Here is a 23,945-nt window from a genome sequence, read left to right on the forward strand (position 1 = left end):
AATAATGCTCACACATATTCAAAATCATATTTTGTGTTTCATTTTGTTTTTCCTTTTTGTTTGATTTAACTGTAGGTGTTTCATGTAGCTTAAGGCTGGTTCCAACTCATATCATTTCCACTTCAACCTCCACAATGCTATGATTAGAAGTATGCACCACTATGTCTCAATTTTGACACCCTAATTTGTATCATAAATACTCAGTAACCTGTAGTTTCAGGCTACTTGCACACCTATAATTTAAATTTCAGAAATATCCAATAAATTACAAGTAATGTTATCCAAGTTTTGTAGTTGAGAAATATGAGGCATAGGAAGCTAATAAGTTGTAAATTCCTAGAGCCTGTACTCGGGAAAACTGGTATACAGTTCATAGGATAGCCATACAGAACTCTGGAGTTAGCTCAGGAAAAATTTCTCCAAGAGTAGAATGAAGGTCAAGAAGAATTATCAGAGGATTCCTTGTATTTTAAATAAAAGAATAAAGGTATCTTGGTAGAAGAGTAGAATGTAAGGACATATTGTTTATTTTTGTGATACTGAGTTTTGAACCTAAGGATTCCTACTTGCTCAGGTAGTGTGCTGTCATTGGACCCACGCTTTCAGTTTGGCTCTCTGCTGGTTATTTCAGAGATAGTGACTCATGGATTTTTCTGTCTGGGCTTGTTTCAAATGAGGATCCTCTGTATCTCAGTATCTGACTAGTTATGATTTGTAGGCATGAGCCACCAGTGCCCAGATAGAGAGTATATGCTTTAAGTACATATAAATCTCATTGATATTGTGGAATAGCAATAGATTTCTCTGTTGCAAAACAAAAAAAAAGGCTTGAATCTGGGTGCTGGTGTCTCATCCCTATAATCCTAGCTAGTATACATATATATGTGTGTGTATGTATGTGTGTGTTTATACATATATACATATATATACATACACACACACACACACACACATACACACACACACACACACACACATATAGAATCTCAGTAGGTTGAGATTTGAGGATTGCAGTTCATAGCCACCAAGAAAATATGTGGTACTGTTATCTACAATTAACCACCAGAATACTAGAAATAGCACTGTGGTTCAAAACGGTAGAGTGCTAGTTTTGAGCACAAAGATCAGCAACAACAGCCAGGCTGTTAGTTCAAGCCCCACAATGAATGAAAAAGAGACTGGAGAGCTAGGGCAGAGGTTGCTATAAACTGTTTCTAACCACTGCAAGAGAGATTGGCTTTGCTATTATGGCTCAAGAAGGAACAGACACAGAGGAATCTTGAAGACAAGTGAAATTTTACAGGATTTAGAGGGAAATAATTTTTGCAACAAGAGAATAGACTTTTGTTTTTTGACATATTCCACTTGTTTATTGGTTTCCTAGGCAAATGAGGTTCTCCAAGCCTTCCTACAGTCCCACAGTGCTATAGAAAAATTGATCCTACAGTCAGACAAAGCTCTCACTGATGCAGAGAAGGCCAGAGCAGGTACTGGGCAAGGTAACGCTTTCAGAAGAGGGGGTTGGTTCCTGAAAACCTTAACTGGTGGACATGAAGATCTTTATGAAAGGAGCTTCCTGTTCTACACTGGAATGTACAAGGTGCTAAATCTGAAAAACAAGAGGTCAGGTCTAATCATAGTCAGTGTGGCAGCACATTTCCATGTCATTCTCACATGTGCCTGGGTTTGATCGCTGGAAAAATTCAGAGACAGTTTGGGTTCTTATCCCAGGAGGTTAGGGTTAATGCTTGATTCTTGTTGTTTTTCTTCTCTAAAACCAATGTGGAATAGCTGAGCGGGCTGCAAAGGAATCAGTTGAGAAGGAGAAGGAGATGCTAAGACAGGAACAGAAGGAGCAGCAGCAAAAGATGGAGGCCCAAGAGAAAAGCTACAAGGAAAATATGGCCCTACTACAGGAAAAGATGGAAAGGGAAAGAGAGAATCTGATAAGAGATCAGGAAAAGAAGCTGGAACACAAGCTGAAGGTGAGTCTGGATGGGGCCTGGGATATATCACTAGGATACTTGTGAGCCTGCCTTTGCCAGCTCCTCCCACCTTCCTGAGAGAATCACAGGGAGCTAGGAGCACATATGTTCTTACTACCCATGAATCAGGAGGAAACATTAGACAAATTGTGTCAAAGAACACTGTGGTTGAGTGTGGGGTAAGAGAGAGAGAGAGAGAGAGAGAGAGAGAGAGAGAGAGAGAGAGAGAGAGAGAGAGAGAGAGAGAGAGAGAGAGAGAGAGAGAGAGAGAGAGAGAGAGAGAGAGAGAGAGAGAGATCTTTATCTCCTAGGGTTGTTAAGGGAAAACTCTTGATATTCAGTAAGTTTTATTTTCAAGGTTTACTTTTTCATTTGTTGATTCAAGAAGAAATGCTTACAGAAGGATTTAAAAATAAATATGAAGATATTGGTAAAGAAATATATCAACTGAAAAAGGAGATTGAAACAACCAAGAAAAAGAAGCTATGGGGTGGAAAATTATTGGGTGGGCTGGGTGATGTGCTTCTCATATCAGCCCCACATCCTTATCTTAAATTAATTGGTGCCTTTTTGAAAGGGGTACCCTACACAATGAAATAGACTCCAAATTTCTTTTAAGAGTTAATAAAGAAGGCCATTCTTTTGTCTGAATCTTAATTTTTAAGTTGATTTCATGCTTTTTGTAAAAGTTCAATACAACAAGGGGACACAGGAATGGAGGGATGATGAGCAAATACAGTCATTACATTTAACATACATTATATTAAAAATGAACAATGTAATCTTGGGTAGGGACCAGAGGAAAAAATAGGGGGAAAGTGGAGTAAGGGAGAACATTACCCAAGAACCCTTGTACTCATAACCTGAGTTATGAACTGTGACACATTTGTGCAGTTCCTTAATAACAACAATAAAAATTGAGTTTATAAATATTAAAAACAAAAATATATAGGCTATTAATTATCTCAATTGAAATAAAAAAGTAACTTGAATATATCAGGGCCTGCTGTACAAAACCTGAATTTAATATCAGTCATATTTGTGTAACTAATCAGCTGATTAGAAGACATATTGAAGGAAAATACTAGCCTCTATAATGTATCAAAGTTAATGATAATAAAAATTTTTAAGTAAAAAGTTGTTCCTAAAAAGGTACATGAAGTACTGTAGACTAAAAATCAGAAAAACTCTTTAGATTATTATGAAATATTAATTTAGATTGATAAGATCAAAATGTAGATGATTCCTAAGTCAATATGTCAATATACTGCAATTCAAAGAATTATGTAACACAATTTTTCTGTAACTATATTTCAATATTTATAGATCAGATTACAAATATTAAAATTCCCTTGAGAGGCAAAAACCAAAATTCAAAATAAACCCCAAGAACTGTGTACTCAAAAGAGGTGAGGTGAAGGGGACGTGGGGTAGATTAATGAACAGGAGAAGAGAGGGAGAATGCAGTCAAGAATGTAATGTATAACCTACAAAATTAAAAAGAATAAGAGAAGGGGGAATAAAAAATGAGGATGACAAAATGATAAGAAAAAGGAGAGTGAGTTTGATCAATATATATTTTGTTCAGAAACTGCTCCTTTGTACAACTACTTACACATAATAATAAAAAGAAAAAGTGTGAACAAAACAACCAAGGAAATTCTAGAAAATGAAAAGATGGATCAATTAGAGAGCAAAAGTTCCAACCATGTTGTAGAGTCCAACACATAAATAGCATAGTGACACCAGCTTCTGAACATTTTCAAAGGAGTAAAAAACAAAATCTAGGAGTACGGGTATTGTAGAATCATGTATGCAATGAATTTCAAATTTTATTTGGCCAAAACAAATTTAAAAATCTCTCTATATTAGTACGTGTATGTGTGTGTGTGTGTGTGTGTGTGTGTGTGTGTGTGTGTGTGTGTGTGTGTGTGTGTGTGTGTATCTATAAATAACCACACTACGGAGAGGCTTCAAAAAAGAAATCTAGAGTGTTATGTCATTAGATGATAAAATAAGGATAGTAATTTTAAAAATCAGTGCTATAAAGAACATCCACCTTGAAATAATGGAGCAAATACGTCAGAAGGAACTGAAGCTTCATTGCAAATGAGTTGTGCAAAACATATTTCTGAGATGCCAGTGCCCACTATAGATCAGGCAAGAATATCAAATTTTGGTTTTGATTTGACCCTGGGTTGGCAAAGATTTGGGGGAACAGGAATTACTGTCTCATTGCCGGTGAAAGTGGTAATGTGATGTACACTTGTATATCAAAGGGTTAAATGCAGAAGCCTGTGCTCCATTTCAGAATTATGTGGTAGATTGCCCCTGTGCCAAAATATATACAAAGGCATACGTTTTCTGGCAGACTATTGGATATACCTGCCTGTCTGGTATTAGTACGGTTCTCCTGCCATGTATATGTTTAGTATGATACTAACTGATTACTTAGTCAAAAAGAAATAAAGATGAGAACGGAAAACAAAAATTAGCAAACATTTGCAGGATTAAAATGATCCCACTACAATATGGACTATTAATGCTGTGGAAAATGGCGCCAGTCAGTTCAACAGAAAGAATGTGGCTATCACAAAAACCGAAGAAGCACAGGCCTGCATCCTGATCTTTCTTTCCATATGTATTCTCTATAAAGCCTGGGATGATGACTACAAATGGTTTTCAAATTCCAACCCCATTTGTATAAAGTTAGTGTATTAGAAGAAATCCTTCTCTTCAGGTCCAACTCAGAGATTTTTGATCCCTCTCAGATGTTTTGCTGAGGACTCTGACAAACAAAACTGAAAGAATATCACTTGTGTCAGTTATATATGTTATTTTTGGATTCTAGGATTTTTCACACAATCTATCCACTTCTTTAAATAACCCAATTTTCACATCTAAATTGTGTCTTTTCCAGAGATTGTTCCTCTATATGTTCTCCTATTTCAAACCTTCTTGAAATGGATTGGGTGTCCTCCTTGTGTGATCCTTAAAGTATGGTATCACAAATTCATTCTTGGAACTATAAAAAATGATACTACACATGCATTGCTATCTCCCCTTCTATCTCTTCATCCCATGTATTTGGTCTTGGTCTTGATCACTATTTATTTTTAATGCCTAGATACTATTCAGAACATAGACACCAGGTATTCCAGAAAACCTTTTGAGGCAAGTACTCACTGAAAAACCAGAAAAGAACTTGACAATAAAAGACAACCATAGACCAATAAAGTACTTGCTAAACAAATTCAACAATGCATCCAAAACATCATACACCATGCTCAACTTGGTTCCAGCTATGCAAGAAGAAGTAGTAATAGTAGTATTCTTTACCATAATAAAGGTTTTATGTGACAAACAACAGCCAATGTTATAGTAAATAGTGAAAAATTAACCTATTTCTCCCTTTCTTTTTGGTTGGTCATGGGGCTTGAACTTAACCTATTTCTTATAAAATCAAGAGTGAAACAAAAGTGTCCATCTCTCCACATTAATTACTATAATAAGAATTCTAAGCTAGAAGAATAAGAAAAGAGAAAGAGATAAAAAGGGATCAAAATAGGGAAAGAAGATGCCATATCATGTCTGTTTGAAGATCATATAATATTATACCAAAGGATTCTAAAGCCTCCACATGGTGGGAACCTTGGATCCCAGTGTCAGCTATGACTGGGTATAAGAAGTGTGATTGGATGGTATGTGGATGTAGAGAAAGGCTGATGCTATTGTGTGAATGAATTAAGAAAATGGATACACAATTCAGTTATAATGTAGAATAAAATTACATAATTTGTAAAGAAGTGAATAGATTGGAAAAATGTCATATTAAGCAAAGTAGGAAAAAATAGACATGTTTAGTTTTATATGTGGATGCTAAGCTTAAAAGATAAATATACATGTAAACACATAAAGATGATAAAAATGTAAATTCTGATTATATATACACATACACCCTTTAATCACTATACATATCTCTCACAGAATTTGTGAAGCTCCTTTGAACAATTAACATGTTATTTCACAAAAGGAATATTAGTAAGTTGAAATTTGTTCAGTCTGAGATGTCAGAGAAAGTGAGTAGGTGCACACCGAGAAGGAAGGATAGTAAATGTGGTCAAATGCTTAATGTTCAGGTGTGAAAATGTGAATCAATTCAATCATATTTTCATTATTAAAGCTGAACAAGCACAAAAGTAACTGGACTACAGTACACAATGATAAATTTTAATAACAGAAAAATATTTAAATGTAAGAATTCCCTTTTAAATGTAAAACATACATAGTACAAAAAGAAGACACTGAAGTCTTGTATATGGTAAGCACTTAATATTTTTACATGTGAACCTCAAATTTATATCATCCCATGAAAACTTAAAGTAGAGCTCATCCTGTGTATATTAAAAGTTTACAAAATACTCTCATGTGTGCTCTCTTCGTAGTCTAGGAACACTAAATAATTCCACTCACCCACCCACCTCCTTTTCAGGAATATATTTAATATTTTACCCAGCAGGACTTCTCCTAAGACTTTATATTTATGCACAATTTTAAAAAATTATTGTAAAGATGATTTGCAGAGGGGTTACAGTTACTAAGTCAGGTAATGAGTACATTTCTTTTTGAACAGTGTCACCTCCTCCCTCATTTTCCCCAGTTTCTCTCCTTCCAAACCTGTCTTCCCAAGTTGTCTACTGCATTTTCAACAGTGTCTACTGAACATCACTGCTGAATTGCTTCACCCTTTGTCCCAACAATTCTGTGCTTCCCTTTCCCCTCCCTAAATCAGATATACTTATATACAAAACAAAGGGTACAGAAATCAAGAACAGTGACAAAAAGGAATAAACCAAAGCGGGAAAAACAAACCACAAACAATGTAATAGAAAACCTCTGTTTCCATTTCTTGGAGTTCATTTTGATAAGTATCATTTTTTAATTTTTAATACGTTTTTCATTGTAAAAATACTGTACAAAGTGGTTACAGTTACATGAGTAAGGTAATGAGTATATTTCCTATTGAACATTGTTGTCTCCTCCTTTGTACTTCCCCTACTATCCTTTCCTTCCCACCTCCACAACTTCTCCTCCCTCTCCTCCCCCGTCCCCCACCCTGTGGAAGTTGTAAAATTCATTTTCAACATAGTGTCTTGTACATCTCATTGTTATAATGGGTCAACCTGTATCCCCATTTAAGCATTTTGGTTTTTCCCCTTCCCCTCCCCAAATTAGAGAATTCTATATACAAGATGCAGGACACCGGAATCAAATACAGTGAAAATGGGGGTTATGGGACACAATTGTTTTTCCTTTCTTGCTATTGTTTTTTTTTGGGGGGGGGCCTGAACTCAGGGCCTGGGCCTGTCCCTAAGCTTCTTTCACTGAAGGCTAGCACTCTACCACTTGAGCCATAGTGCCACTTCTGGCCTTTTCTGTTTATATAGTACTGAGTAATTGAACCCAGGGCTTCATGCATGCTAGGCAAACACTCTACCACCAAGCCATATTCCCAGCTGCCCAGCTTTTGTTGATGGTGGTCATGGGACTTGAACTCAGGACCTGGGTACTGTCCCTGAGTTCTTTTGTTCAAGGCTAGTGCTCTGCCACTTTGAGCCACAGCTTTACTTACAATTTTTTTTTAATTTAATTTTATTTTATTTGTGAACATACTGTACAGAGGAGTTACAATTACATGGGCAGGATAATGCGTACATTTCTTACCAAGCATTGCAGCCTCCTCCTTTGTTTACCCTTCACATCCCTTCCCAGCCTCCCCCCTCCCCCCATCCCAATCCTTCTCCTTCCCCCCCCTTCCCCCCCCCCTGCACCGACGTTGTAAAGCTCGTTTTGGACATGACAACTTGTACTTCTCATTGTTGCAACAAGTCCACCTGTATCCTTAAACAACTGGTTTTTCCCCCATCTCCTCCACAAGTTATACTGACATCAAATATAGTGAAAGCAGGGGTTATACTGTGGGGGAGGGACATACAAAGCAACAAAGAGATAATCTTATAAATGCGTTAGAAACACATGCATGAAAGAAAAAATCATTAAAATTCACATCTAAGGGTTCATTTTCCTGACATTACATTATCTGACCTTTTCCGCTTGACTCATACATATACTAGATATTACAAATAAGGGAAACCATGGGACCTATGTTTCTTTGGGCCTGGTTTACTCTTGCTATTGTTTTTAACGTATTTATAATGTACTACTTTTTGTTTCTTTGTATATTCCTCCCCCACAATAAGTATCATTTCATATGATCATATACACATAAATATTGGGCCCTTGTGAACTTCTAAAAATATCCTTCTTTTGTTCGCACTGTGTGAATGTGAATTTGTCCACTGAGGGGCATCTGGGTTGATTCCGTATCTTAGCAATGATAAACAATGCTGGCTTTAGTGACACCGGGTTTTGGGGTCATCTAGATAAATGATCAGGTGTGGATTCCTGGGTCCTAAGGAAGCTCTATGTTTAGTCTTTTGAGGAACCTCCACACTGCTTTCCAGAGTGATTAAATAAGTTTACATTCCCACCAACAATGTAGTAGCCTTCCCTTTTTTTCCACATCCCTGCCAGCATCTGTTATTGTTAGTTTTCTTGATCATGGCCATTTAAAATGGAGTGAGGTAGATATCAATGTTTTTTTTTTTTTTTTTTTTTTTTTTTTTTTTTTTGGGTCCGGTCGTGGGGCCTGAACTCTGGGCCTGGGCGCTGTCCCTCAGCTCTTCAGCTCAAGGCTAGCGCTCTACCACTTGAGCCACAGCGCCACTTCCGGCTTTTTTCTTTTTGCTTAATGTGGTGCTGAGGAATCGAACCCAGGGCCTCAGGCATGCAAGGCAAGCACTCTACCACTGAGCCACCTTCCCAGCCCCATCAATGTTGTTTTGATTTGCATTTCTTTTATGACCAGAGAAGTTGAACATCTCTTCTTGTGTCTATTGGCCATTTCCTCTAAAATCAGGAAGGAGTTCCCTACTTTTCTTTGGTATAGTACTGGAATTCCTAGCAAGGGAAAAAAGGTAATAGGCAAACATGAAGGGGACACAAATAGGGAAAGAAGAAGTAAAACTATCTCTCTTTGAAGAGATATTCTGTATATAAAAATTCTGTACTTGATTCTGTATAAAAAGAACCCCATAGATTCCTCTCCCAAGTTACTTGAGCTGATCCAACACTTTTGCAAAGTAGCGAGGTACAAAATTAACCCTTAAAAATCAGTAGTACTACCCATTTTGGGACAAGAACCACACTGGTATGACAATAGGACAGACTTTTAGGACTGGAACCAACCCAGTGTTTTGTAGATGTATGGATCGTAGGGTTTCAGAGTTATGGGTAGGTGTTTTCCTATTTAGCTCTTTTTCTTTGCTTGGAGAGGGATATTGTGGCTTCTGGGTCAAGATTATGTATAGTTGTAACTTGTGAGATAATCTGGGTTTAGCTGATAAGTAGTCTGTTCCTTAAAGTTAATGAGATAGATCCCTTGTACTCAAAATAATCAAATAGAGACAATTTTGTAGTAAAAATAGAACCAGCTGTACGTTCGTTGGGCCACATATAAACCGTTAAGGATCAATGGACTTGAGCAGATGGAGAAGAGAAGGGTTAGGATTGGAGAGATATGAATGTAAGTTCAGGGGAGAACTTGGGTATAATGATGGTAGAAGGGTAAGAACAGCTTAGGGGGAGTGGTATATGTAGGAGGAGGAGAATAAAGACCTTGTTTTTGAGTGTAAGAGGTAGAAAAGAATTCGAAGAAAGGTTATGTAGGGAATAGCTTAGAGATCTAGAGGAAGATAAGAAAAAGAAGTCATGTATAAGTGTATTTAGGAGACTTGCTGAGATTAGAAAAAGTTTATTCAGATATTATTGGAAAGTCATTTAATCTAAGATAATGCCTGTAATTATTGTTTACACACATAGAAGGAGGCCTTGCTTTGTGTAGAACTAGACAGGGTAGGTCTGATGGATTAGTAGTGTAATGTAGAGAGAAACTAGAAGGGGAGAGTGAGAAGAAAAGAAAAGAAAAACCTTTCAAATTAGGAAATTGGAAAGTGGAAGAAAAAAATGAAGAGTAATGAAAAATGGAAGATTTAAGTGGAATAGCAAATCCAAAATCACAATACACAAAACACAGAGAAATAAAAACAAACAACAAATGATCAGACATAAAAAACAAACAAACAGAATAAAACAGAAACACAATAAAAAACTAAAGAGTGGGTTTTTCGGGTTCTTTGAGGGAACTTTAGTCTCTCAGTCGTCCTCAGAGCAGATTTCTGATGGAAAATTGTATGCCTGGCTGTAGTCACTTTCCTTGTGGCTTGGTTGGGAGCAGATGGCCTTTTGATGGGGGAGGGTGCCTGCTGTCTACATTGTCACTCTCAGGCCTAGGTGGCTGGGGGTTTTGGGAGGTTTTCGGTGTGTAGACTGCTACCATAGGCTGGGGCTGTGTTCCCAGGCTTTCCCAGGTAGCCATAGGAGCCTTAGGAACAGAGCTTATGTCGGTGTTCTGTTCTGGTATGATCCCTCCCATTTGGATGGGGGTTTGGGTCAGAGGACTTTGGGATCCCACAGGAAATTGCCACCCAGGGAGTGGACCCTGTTGGGTTATTCACGAGGTCTGTAGCTGGTGGTGCTCTGGAATTCAGAGCCTGTTCTGTGATGGGTAGGATGGAGTTGGCAGGTTCTCAGTCAGAGGGTCTGGGTGTTGTCACGTCCAGTTGTGTGTGTGGGGGGGTGGCTTTGCTGATGCTGAAGGGTCTCGTCTGTGGCATGGGGTGTCCTGGCGCTGGGAGGACCGGTGGAGGCTAGTGTGGACAGGAGGAGGCCATGCTGGTCTGCAGCAGAGATGGTGGGAAGTGGAGGGTGGCAGCGGGCAGCCTTGGGGGTGGCTGGCTGCCTGTGGCTCTGAGCTGTGTCAGCAGAGATCCCTGTGGCAGCTTGACACCGCAGTGGCTTCAAGAGCCTGAGGTCTGCGCAGAGTGGCAGCAGGAAGGGAGCAGCTCCCTGTAGAGCTCCCAGTGGGCAGGGTGGCCGGCCCATAGAGCCAGGGATTAGCTGCGGCTGTGGTTTCCTGGGGGCTGAGTGCAGGGTTGGAAGGGGCCCAAGGGGATCCTGCTGGCGCTGCAGGCACGGGCTGACTTTGGGAACTTACTGGATGGTACCAATTTCTGGTGATTGTAATGGTAGTATTGCTGAGTTTGCTTCTTCCCTGTAGCTGCCCTGGGTGGGAGGGGGACGGGCGGGGTGGGGCTGTTTGGAGGTCTTCACCAGATTTCCTCCTAACTTTCCATGGGTCTGGTGTTGAGCACTTTCTTCAGTTTTTGGGTCCTCCCTGAGAGGTGTGGTGCAGCTGCTCCGCAGGAGTCCCCTTTACTTTTTCTCATTTCCCTTTCCTTCTTTGCCTGCTAGGATAGTCTTCTTGTAGTAGAAGAAGTCTTTAGATATTTAGAGTTTGATTGGAGTGGGTCTCTTGAGGGAAAGTGTGCCTGTGCCCCTAGATCTTCTTTTGGTCAGAAACATGTAGTGGGACTGCTTGTGAGAACGCGGCCATCTTCCTCCAATTACAACTGTCCATGGGAGACTCGGGACATTTGGGAGGAATGATGTTTCCACTTGATTCTTTGTGCTCCCTTCCACTTCATATTCTAATATTGTAGTAAACACCAGTGATCCAGATGCAACACAGATTTATGAGCCTTAAATTCTTATCCTCAGACAAAACCCAAACAAATGAGACCTGCCATCTGTAAATCTTGACCTAAAAATGACCTAAATCTTCTATTAGTATGTCCTGGTATGTCTGATGAACCTTCAATCACACTCATCTCTGACATGCTCTTCGCCTTTTCATTGCTTTTGTTTCTTCCCTCTTCGCATCCAGATGGAGAAAACTGAATTTTTCTCCAGCTTCACTTTTGAGACAGCCAACATTTCATTTTGTTGCTTGGACCAGATGAAAATGTTGAAATGTTTGACGCTTCACCCATTTCTCCACTGCAAAAAACAGGAGTTATTAATGGTCCACTGTGTGTGAGACTAGCTTTCTACTATAGAACCAGTAGACATATCTCCGGACAGGGATGGGGTGGGTTCCTGAGACATTGCCACTTCAAGGCAGATGTTTAGGAGTGAAACTCTGTCAAACCATGTTGAATAATGTACCAGACATGTGTTGTGGAGGCCTGCAGTCCTGCACAGAGGCTCCCCCCTGGTAGATTCAGGTAGCCATGGTTGTGGTAAAGGTGGCTTTGGCAGGGAAGTAGGTGGAGAAGCGGGAAGGGGTACAATGGTGACCCCTGTGGCAGCCAACTCTGCCAGACCGCTTCCTTCCTCCCCAGTCGATCTTCCTTTCCAATCTCCACTTTCTAGACTTCTTGACTGAGATAAATCCTAGCTTGCCTGGTGGCTCTTTGGTTGTCTAACCTCTTACTTGGGTTGATGGCATTGAGTCCTTCCATTGTTTACTTGAGCTCTTAGCACTGACTCAGTCTTCACTCTTGCTTCTGAATTTCTTTTTGAGGAAATTGCCAGGAATTCCCATTTCTTGTAGCATCCTAGCCTGTCTTTTCTAAGTGATGGGGACTAACTCACAATCTTACTAGTGTTCATCCCTGTCCGCACTGACTGGACTCTTGGGGCTCTTGAACCAAGGTAGGTTCTGATTATGACTGTTCCTCACTCCACCCACAGAGGATCTCCCACTTCACCTCGGTCCTTTGAACCCAGTTGTGCTAAAAAATTCAAACTGCAAGTTGAAAGATTTGGGGATCTTTGGTTCACGTTATTAGCTCTGGTTATCAGATACCATGAATTTTCAATTACAAATGCCAAAGATTCGACCAAGGTTTTATGTTACAATGATAAAATCCTCACATTACACTCTGTCATTCACGAGGCAATTAACTTTTTGAAAACCTACCTGCAGCCATGGGAAGTACTTCATGAAATAGTGGGAATGGGACCTTGGGGTTCTATCAAAGGCCACTGGCACAGTGAGAAAAGGGCAGAATACTCTCTAGAGTTGTCCCAAGGAGGGCAACAGTTCCAGTCCTAGAACAAGGCCCAGCTGACCTAAGCTACTTGGCCTGAAATTTCCTATCCCTTGCTCACCTCTTCCTTCTCCTGAAATGTCATGCTCTAAAGGCACTGAAGATACTGCTTCTAATTATTCCTATGCTAATCAACTCTCACTTTGTGTCTGCTCAGAGGTTAGGGCTTCCTGTACTAGATCATTAACTATTCAAGTGTCTCTTCCAAATAGTTATCATGTTTTTTTCAAATTCTTTGTTGTGATTAACTGATTACATAATTTCCCAAATTTCACAGTATTGTGCAATAGTGATGCTTAGTTAAAGTCGCAAACACTTTCTAAATTTCCTAGTGCAAATTGTCTATCGTGGTCTATAACATTTATGGGTTCGACGGCTTTGAAATAGCTATTTCTTCCACATTGGGTGATAAGTACATTTCTTTTGTTTTGCATAGCATCAGCTGTTCCCTTTTTCCTACTTATTCCCTCCCTCCCATCATTGCCATTGAGTTACTTAGTTCATTTTGGTCAATGTCCACTGCAGCTGATGGTTCCTGCTGGTGTATGTTTTTCCCTGATTCCCTCTAGTTCAGTGTTGCCCTCCTTGTTTACCTCCTGTGTGCACATATATACCATATATGAGATCAGCAGCATGGGGTTATTTAGTCGTGATTCGACCAGATGAGTAGAAGTCCTTTGTTTCTTAAGCCTTGTTAATTTTGTCATATCACCTTAATTTTTGGACTTAACATCCACTTCTCAGGGAGACCATGAACCGTTTGTCTCTTTGCTCTTGGCTTACCTCGCTCAACATGATTTTTTCTAGCTCCATCCATTTCCCTGCAAATGCCATTATTTTGTCCTTTCAAATGGCTGCATAATATTTCATTGTGTATAGATACCACAATTTTTGGATCCATTCATCTGTGGTGGGACATCTGGGTTGTTTCCATATCCTGGCTATTGTGAACAGTGCTGCAATAAACATGCAGGTGCATGTGTCCTGGTATACTGGTTCCTGTTGTTCAGGATATATACCTAGAAGTTGTATGACTGGGTCATAAGGGAGATCAATATTTAGCTTTCTGAGGACCCTCCAGACTGCCTTCCAAAGTGGTTTATAAGTGTACATTCCCACCAGCAGTGTGGGTTCCTCTTTCTCTTCATCCCCTCCACTGTTTGTCATTGGCTGAATTTAGGATGGGGACCATAATGACTGGGGTAAGGTGGTATCTCAGGGTTGTCTTTATTTGCATTTCCATCACAACCGGGGATGGTGAACATTTCCTCATGTGTTTCTTTGCCATTTTTATCTCTTCTTCTGAGAAGTCTCTCTTTAGTTTCCTTGCCCATTTACTAATTGGTTTGTTAAGTTTGGGAGGGATTAGTTTCTTGAGTTCCCTGTATATACTGGATATTAACCCCTTGTCTGATATATTGCTGGTAAATATTTTTTACCAGTTAGTTGGTTGACTTTCTAGCTTCATTGTATAGCTTTAGCTGTGCAGAAACTTTTTATTTAAGGTAGTCCCATTTGTTGAGTCTGCAATTTGTTATGACCCTGGGACTCTGTTCAGGAAGTTCCTTCCTGTGCCTATACGTACAAGTGTCTCTCCTACTCTGTCCTGCAGTAGTTTCAGAGATTCAGGTTTAATGTTAAGGTCTTTGATCCATTTTGAGTTGGTGTTGGTGCATGGTGATAGGTTGGGGTCCACTTTTAGTTTTCTGCATGTGGCCTCCCAGTTTTCCCAGCACCAGTAGTTGAAGAGGCTGTGTATCTTCCACTGTATTTCTTTAGCTCCTTTGTCAAATATCAGCTGACTGTTAGTGTTTGGTTTTATTTCTGGATATTCTATTCTATCCTATTCCATTGGTCTTTGGGTCTGTTTTTGTGCCAGTAATATGCTGTGTTTGTTATTATGGCTCTATAGTAGAGTTTGAAGTCTGTCATCAAGATCCCTCCCATGTTGTCTTTTTTGCCAGAATTGTTTTGGCTATTCTAGGTCTTTTGTTATTCCATATGAATTTTTGGACTGTTTTCTGTATTTCAGAAATGTACATCATTTCATTAGGAATTGCATTGAATTAATTTTGGCAGTATTGCCATTTTCACTATATTAAGTCTGCCTATCCCAGAGCATGGAAGGTCTTTCCATTTCCTGGTTTCTTCTGCAATTTCTTTCTTTATGTTCTTATAATTTTTGTTAAATATTTCTTTTACATCTTTGGATAGGTTAATTCCTAAATATTTTATTTAGGGGGTAGTTATTGTGAGTGGGATTGCTTCCTTTATTTCGCTCTCTGCTTGTACATTGTCAGTATACAGGAAGGCGACTGATTTTGGTGGGTTGATTATGTAGCCTGCTACTTTGCTGAAGTGGTTTATAATTTCTAAGAGTTTGGGGATGGAGTTTTTGAGATTGTGAAGGCATAATATCATATCATCTGCAAAAAAGGATAGTTTAACTTCTTCCTTCCCTATGCAGATCCCTTGAGTGTCTTTTTCTTGCCTTATTGTCCTGGCTAAGGGTTCCAAAACTATATTGAAGAGGAGTGGGGATAGTGGGCATCCTTACCTTGTTCCTGATTTTAAAAGAATTGGTTGTAGTTTTTCCCATTAAGTATAATATTGGCTATTGGTCTGTTGTATATGGCTTTTAATGTTGTAATGAATGTTCCTTCTATTCCTATTTTCTCCAAACTTTTAACATGAATGAATGTTGTATCTTATCAAAAGCCTATTCTGTGTCAGTGGAGAAAATTATGTGGTTCTTGACCTTGGATCTGTTGATGTGTTAGATTACATTTACTGATTTATGTATGTTAAACCATCCCTGCATCTCTGGGATGAACCCAACCTGGCCATAGTGTATGTTTTTTTTTTTAATGTGTTTTTGGATTCCGTTAGCTAGAATTTTGCATCTGTGTTCATCAAGGAGATTGGTCAGTAGTTCTCTTTTTTTGTTGGGTCTTTGCCTGGTTTGGGGATTAGTGTGATATTGGCATCTTAGAATGTGTTTGGGATAGCTCTCTCTTTTTCTACTTCTCTAAAGAGCTTGAAGTGTATGGGTATTCGTTCTTCTTTCAAGGTCTTATAGAATTCTGTTGTGAATCCATCTGGTCCTGGACTTTTCCTTGTTGGAAGATTTCTGATTGCTTCCTATATCTCGTTGTAAGGTGTCGGCTTATTTAATTGATTTACTTCTTCTTTGCTCAGTCTGGGCATCTTTTATTTCTCTAAAAGTGCCTCCATTTCTTCTAGGTTTTCTTTTTTTTTAGGGAGTATAATATTTGAAAATAGTTCTTTATAATTGTTTGGATATCTTGGGTATTTGTTGTGATTTTTCCCATGGCATCACTGATCTTGTTAATTTGGGTTTCCTCTCTTTTCTTAATTAATCTTGCCAGAGGTCCATCAATTTTATTTATTTTTTCAAGGAACCAGCTTATTTATAATTTTCAAATGGTTATCATTTAACAAAACCGGAAATTGAGAAAATTTGGGCTGACAAAAGAAACTGGCATAATTAGTGATTCCTTTCCAAGTTTTCTCAGAATTGTGTTCAATTATGCCAAAGCCCCACTTACACACTGAGTGGCAGTTTTACAATCTGAGCAGCTGCTTTTTGGAACTTATGTAAGAATCTTATCTTAGGAGCAACCGATTCCACAAAAGAACAAAAATTCTGTCATTATTATGATGTTTATCTATGTCTTATGGCAGTAATTTCTACTCAAGACTCAATTTCCTATCATCAGTGATCAAAAAAGAGGCAACACCAAACAAAATACAAAACAAAACTCAAGACATGAAACAATTTAACCAACAGAATCTCCATGCTTAAACATTGATTAACAGGAGCAGAAAAGCTTTAAAACAATTTTCGTAAAGTGACACCTTAGCATACAAATTGACCTTTGAACACATAGGTGAATGTAGAAGGATTAACCTTGTTACAAAAGTGGGAGGTAACAAGAAAACCCACCCTATGGTCATTGTCTTTTCCTAGATGGATATCAGTCTCCAGAGCCTACAAAACTAATTGGGGGATGTTGCCAAACCAGATTTTCAAGAGGAAGAGGTGGCCCTTCTAAATTCTTTTTTTTTGGGCGGGGCGGGTCCGGTCGTGGGGCCTGAACTCTGGGCCTATGTGTTGTCCCTCAGCTCTTCAGCTCAAGGCTAGCAGTCTACCACTTGAGCCACAGTGCTACTTCCGGATTTTTTCTTTTTGCTTATGTGGTGCTGAGGAATCGAACCCAGGACCTCAGGCATGCAAGGCAAGTGTTCTACCACTGAGTACCTTCCCAGCCCCCCCTTCTAAATTTTTTTAGACCATACTTTTTTGTTTGTTTCCAGAATGAATCTACAGAAAGAAAAACTTAAAGGGTGACTGAGTGATTAGATAGCATTAGTAGGGATGAGGTAAGAGTATGGGTTTCCTCATGGGGGCCTTTTGTAGCTTCCTGGAAGAGTTTCACTTTAAGGGAGAAATTAAGAGTCTAGATTCTAAAGTGAGTAGACTCAGGAAAGAGTAAAGGAGAAGGACTTGCGTGGAGGGCAAAGTAAGGCTGAACACATGGAACCTCTAGCCACTTACCTTTGAGTTGGCAGAAATTGTCTGAGAATATTGTAATGATTTATACTGTTAAAAAGAGGATCAATTTGGCTTTATGGAATCCATTAGTAGGAGGGTAGTTAAGGAACATAGGAGATACTCCCAGGGAAGGGCATGTCCCAACTAAAAGTCCAGTAAGGATGAAGAGGAAAAAGAGGCACGGATGGAAGGCATCCCAGTCCCACCGAGGTATCTCCAACTGAGAGTCAAATTCTCAACTTAGGCATCCCTGAAATGAGAAGATGGCCAAAAGGCTTAGAGAATCCTTCTGCCATAGTACCACATCAAGAAAGAGAGAGAGAGAGAAAGAGAGAGAGACCGAGGGATCTGTAGATAGAAGTCACTCATCAAATGTAGAGAGGATACGGTATAGTGGATGTCGGCCAGCAGTGGTACAGATAGGAGGTCCAATGTGGTATTCTTTTCTTCAGCAGTGTGGGTGCTAGGAGAGGTGGCCATGAGGCAATGGACCCTCAGAAAGAGAAGAGGAGGAGATCCACGGAATCCTGACATTAACCTCTCCTGGGTTTTGGCACCAGATGTCAGAGTTGGTGAAAGGAGACCACTAGGCAGTTGAGGTAGAAGCGAATTTATTTGGAGAAACAAACCACCAGGCTACATTCTAGGGAAGGGTATAACAACCTAACTTAGTTACTGTGTGCAGTTATATCAGGTATGGCAAGAGTAAATGTGGCTGCATTAAACAAGGAAGTTGCCTTAGAGCCTGAGGACCTTTTGCTGACTCACACCCAGTTGATTAACTGTTAGTTACTTTTGTGCAAGGCTATGCACTGTCTTTCAGGAAGAGAAAGAGGGGTGGGGCTGTTTTCCTCGGTGGACCTAACAGTTAATAGTACAAGAAAGGAATGCATGGACTTTTAAGTTTGGTTTTTCTTTGGTTCAGCCCTTATTGACAGGTCTGTGACAGTCAGTTAGATTGTCAGCTTCTAAGAACAGACATTTACTAACCAACTAGAATCAGAAGGACATTCAAAGCTCAGATAGCTGAGAAATTGCCTCCTGCTTGCAAATCCTGGACCAGGTAAGTTTGTCAAACTGAGTTTCTGTTACTCATTTCCGTTAGGTAACGGTAACAAAGAGTGACATGCCTCATGAAGGATGTAAACTCACTCTGGCAGGTGGGCCAAGGCAGAGAAAGACCAAAGGGTGTCTGCCCAGGCCTGTGTATCAGGCAGCTCAGAGCCTTTTTCTGTAAAGCTTCAGCTGTGTTGTGGGAACCAGAACCCTCTGTCCCCTGTATGCACAGTTCCTCCTTTTACATCCCCCTCAGGACATCAGCAAAGAACCCTGTGTGGGACATAGATGGGTCTACACCACCCTAGTCCTCAGGAAAAGAGATGAAATTCCTCTGGTACTTATAAACCAAACCCCAGCTGCCTCACAGAGGCACTACTGCAGAGTACCTCCTTCTTGACCTTCTCGACCTTCTCCCACAGTTATTTCCTGATTGTCCCTTGTGTTTAATTGGGAAACAGAGAGAGTCCTCACCTCAGTCAGTTTGAATGCTAAATATATGCCTCTCTCAAGTTCCTGGTGACTCCTTGCAGTCTTCCATGGATTCTGCACAGATGAATTACATGGAGTATTTCATGCTCACCCTAACTAAGCTAAATGCTAAAAAATAAGTATAAGGTGTCAGCGTATAGACATTTTAAATGTGTTGTTCGCCAAGGAGGGCATCAAAATAGCTTGCAGAACTTGGAGGAAATTTAGGTTGAGCATTTTTAGCCATCCCTGGGCCTTATTTATGGGCATTCACTTTTGCAAACTCTTTTACCGTGTTGGCTATCTAATACAGGTACCTGGTTCTAATTCTGTAGTTTAGATTTGAGAGATTCTTGGCTTGAGTACCTGAGCCCTGCCTTACAGTCAGTAGCTAATGAGAAGAGAGAGAAAGGGAGAGATGCTGGGTTCTGGTGGCTCATGCCTGAAATCCTAGCTACTGAGATCCAAGGACCACAGTTCAAAGCTAGCACAGTAAGGAAAATCCATGAGACTCTTATATCCAATAAACTTGAGAAAAAGCCAGGATTGCATCAGTGGCTCAAGTGTTAGGGTTGCTACCCTTGAGGAAAAGAAGCTCAGAAACCATCCAGGCCCAGAGTTCAAGCCAGTGGACCAGCAAAAAAAAAGGGGGGGGTGTAGGAGAGGGAGAAAGAGAGGAGAGGGAGATGGAGAGAGAACGATAGAAAGGCAAAATAGAGAAAACATAAAAAAAAATTGTAAGCTTTCTTTACCACTCTCTTGAAATAATTTATAACTACAATAGTCATTATAGGTTGTTTTATACCACAAATTCTATTCCAGGAACAGCGACAGAAAAACAACAGAAATTGTGCAGCGACAGTCCATGAAAAACAAATTGCTTTTTGGTGGTGTTATCTTGTTTGTTGACAAACACAGTACCTGGGAAGGCTCAGTATGAATGATGCCTCTATGGCTATAAGACAAAAAGCATTTGTCTTGATTCCCCAGGGTGTGCTGCTTGGTCTATCGGCATCCACCCTCAGCTACCGCAGGGCCCAGCAGGAATACTGAGAAGTTCATGAGTTCTTCCAGCCCTCATCCATGGGAACCCAAAGAGAAAGCCCTTTCTAAGATAGAGATTCCAAACCTTGATATCCTTGTAGAGGCTCATCTGTGGAGTAGCTTTTTCTATCATCCCTCCTCCTGTCCTCATTGCTTTCCTGACTAATTGCAGACATCTATTCTCATCAGTCAAGGAGAGTCTTCATTATCTCTCATTGTCATGGAGGTTTTTCTTACTGTGGTAAATATAATTCAAGTCCCATCATCTTACCCTATTTTTTTTGGGGGGGAGGGTCCAGTCATGGGGCCTGAACTCTGGGCTTGGGCGCTGTCCCTCGGTTCTTCAGCTCAAGGCTAGCACTCTACCACTTGAGCCACAGTGCCACGTACGGCTTTTTTCTTTTTGCTTATGTGGTGCTGAGGAATCGAACCCAGGGCCTCATGCATGCAAGGCAAGCGCTCTACCACTGAGCCACCTTCCCAGCCCCTGTCTACCCTAGTTTATGCTTATTTTCTTCTAAAAATTGCCATTGTCTGGTGGAAGTCTTTTGAACAACTAACTCATAGACTAACAAAATGATTACCAGGAAACTGGAATTTGAGGTGTTGGGGATATAAGAGGAAGGGAGAAAAACATAGAAGAATACAGTGATAATATTTAGTGTTTACATGTGACAATGGAACTGAAAATTGAGGATACAGGTAGAATTAGGAAAGTTGGGGAGAATGATGAAAGGCGTGACATTGCACAAGATCCATTGTACTCATAAACTGACATGTTACATAAACCCTAAGGGGGTTTTAAGGCAGTATAAAGTACAGCTTCTTTTTTTTTTTGTTTGGTCGTGGGCTTGAACTCTGGACCTGGGCACTGTCCCTCAGCTTTCAGCTCAAGGCGAGCACCCTACCACTTGAGCCACAGTGCCACTTCCTAAAGTACAGCTTCTTAAAGATAAGAAAATTATTATAATGCATACACATAGACAAATACATATATATATATATGTATACAGCTTTATATCTGTTTCCCTCACTTCAATTAATATCCACTCCATCATTCCTTGATAAAAGACACTTAAGCCAGTGTCCTGCCCATGGTTCATATTCCATCAATAGTCACTGAATTAATGACACATTAAGTTCTTATGGAATGTTTGGAACCTTCTTTCACCAATTTTCAACTTTATCATGGTACATTCTCCCACTACTAACCCCAAAATATATGTGTTCTCAGAGCCCTGTCATCAATGATTTGCTATTTTAATCTATTTTTCAAATATTCAACAATGATTTTGGAAGTATTTTTAGTTATAAGATAAAGCATCTTTACCGGGTCTTGACATGCTTCGCTTTATTTATCCTCTAGAAGCATCCAAAACTTGGAAAGTTAGGATCATGATTCACAAGCAGAAAGCTGATATGTACCTTCCATAATGGGAAATGACTTCAAAATCATGTACCTGTGGCTTTTTGAGTTTCAGGTTTTTGTGTTCTGTGTCTGCCATACAGGCTCCCATTTTTCTAACTGAAACTATGAAAAAAACAGCTGATAGTGAATCCAGAAGCTTTGAGCATTCTGGAAAAGATATCTCAACCTTTGGTGGTGGTAGACATTGTTGGGTTATATTGTACAGGAAATTCCTATCTCATGAATTGTCTTGTGGGACAGAACACTGGTAAGTTTTCTTTTCGGACAAAGACCATTTGTATAGAAGTAATAATAGGACAAGTGAAAAAAGCCTTCTTTTAAGGGCCTAATTCATTCCTTGAAGAATATTACCAATTTTCATTGCCAAATATCTAATCTCAAATTTATACACAGTATCAACTAAAGTCCAAAGATTCTCCCCACTGTTCTTCCTGGTCCCATCTACTCTCACCTGCTCAGAAGATTAATTCTAGCAAGTACTTCCTTTTTCCTGTCTTGTTTGCCCAAGTTACATATTCATTTCAAGCACACAAATGCTTTATATTTTTGGTCAGTAGTGGAGCTTGAACTCAAGGCCTGGGCAGTGTCCCTTTTTGCTCAAGGCTAGTGCTCTACCACTTTGAGCCATTTGGTTTTCTGGTGGTTAATTGGAGTTAAGAGTCTCACAGACTTTCCTCCTGGGTTGGCTTTGAACTGGGATCCTCAGATTATGACCTCATGACTAGCTAGGATTGCAGGCATGAGCCTCCAGCATCTGGCTAATTTTGATGCATTTTCTCCTCATAATACAGTGTGTATGTGTGTGTGTGTGTGTGTGTGTGTGTGTGTGTGTGTGTGTGTGTGTGTGTGTGTGTGTGTGTGTGTGTATGAATGAAGGTTAGAAAGGGGGTAAAATGACAGTGCATAACCATATAAAAGTCAATGTATATTGTACAAAATTAAGAAAATGAGTGAAGCGGAGGGTTGACAGGGAGAAGTGAGAATGGTCAAAACTGTGACATTTGCTGGAAATGTGGCTCAGTGGTAGAGGGCTTGCCTTGCATGCATGAGGCCCTGGGTTCAATTTCTCATCACCACATAAGCAGAAAAGGCGAGAAGTGTTGCTGTAACTCAAGTGGTAGAGTGCTAGCCTTGAGCTGAAGAGCTGAAGGAGAGCACCCAGGCCCAGAGTTCAGGCCCCACAACTGACAAAAGAAAAAGAAAACAACTGTGGCATTGACCAAGATGCATTTTCTCATACAATGCTTTGTTGAATTATAACTCCTTTGTCAAACTACTTAAAAATAATAAAAATTTAAAATACATAGAACTAAGAATGGCCAATCGGTACATTTAGCTGGAGGTGGATAGACAACCTCTCACAGCAGATGAGTACCTGAAGAATTCCTTGTATCCCAACCAAAGTAAATGAACTGCTGAATATGAAACAGGGAGGATAAAGACTGAGAATTAATACTTTTGTGCAGGTGCTTACATTCAGTTTCTTATTTCTATTTTCTGGTTTGTTCCTAAGAAATAATTCTTGTTTAGTAACTTCCTCAATACATTTAATTTTTGATTTTTGTATCGCAGTACTGGGGCTTGAACTCAGGGCATGAGCACTGTCCCTGAGCTTTTTTGTTCAAAGTTAATCCTCTACCAATTGAGCCACAACTCTACTTCCAGCTTTGTTTGGAGCTAAATTGGAGATAAGAGTCTCAAGAACCTTCCAGCCCAGGTTGGTTTTGAACCATGATATTCAGATCTCAGCTCCTGAGTAGCTAGATTTATAGTAGTGAGCCACTGCCTTCCAGCAATACATTTAATTTTAATTGAAATATTCTCTGTACTAGAATGAAGTTTTTGTTGCTTTTTAAAAATGAAACTGTTTCCATCCTCCTACTTAAGTATTTTAAGGCTGCATAGAGCAAATATGAAGAGGACAAGGAACATTTATTTGAATAATTTTTCTTCTTTTTGCAGTTTGACTACAGGGTCTCATCTCACACTCCATTTGACTCTACTACTGAGCCATGCTACCATGTTGTTTGATGGCTATTTGGGAGATACAGACTTGCAGATATTTCTGCCTGGGCTTCTGTTTTCAGTTCTTCTCTATTCTACCTCCCAAATACAGCTATGATTGCATGCATGAGTCGTGAGTGCTCAACTACTTCAAGAAACTTTTAAATAATACATTAATAATCTACCAGGTACTCCTCTTTCTCCACCTTCCCAATGATCCAGTTACTAGTAAGGAGGATGAAAAGTACTATCTGTTCTGAATGTTTTTCAAAGATTTTTCCAAGGAGAAATGATTATTAAAAGAAATT

General features: G+C 39.7%; 1 protein-coding gene across 1 annotated transcript in view; it reads left to right on the top strand.

The window, feature by feature from the left end:
* The window catches only part of LOC138817094 (guanylate-binding protein 7-like), a 35,254-nt gene extending 11,577 nt beyond the window's left edge, over window positions 1-23,677 (top strand). Inside the window, exons 8-10 of the mRNA XM_070007496.1 lie at window positions 1,385-1,487; window positions 1,792-1,985; window positions 23,596-23,677. Of these exons, the coding sequence (XP_069863597.1) occupies window positions 1,385-1,487; window positions 1,792-1,985; window positions 23,596-23,664 (366 nt within the window). The 3' untranslated portion in view covers window positions 23,665-23,677. The remainder of the gene's footprint in view (window positions 1-1,384; window positions 1,488-1,791; window positions 1,986-23,595) is intronic.
* The last annotated feature ends 268 nt before the right edge of the window (window positions 23,678-23,945 follow it).

Source organism: Dipodomys merriami, unplaced genomic scaffold, assembly GCF_024711535.1.
Source record: "Dipodomys merriami isolate MVZ:Mamm:240054 unplaced genomic scaffold, mDipMer1.0.p SCAF_7, whole genome shotgun sequence".
In the NCBI taxonomy this organism is placed as follows: Eukaryota; Metazoa; Chordata; class Mammalia; order Rodentia; family Heteromyidae; genus Dipodomys; species Dipodomys merriami.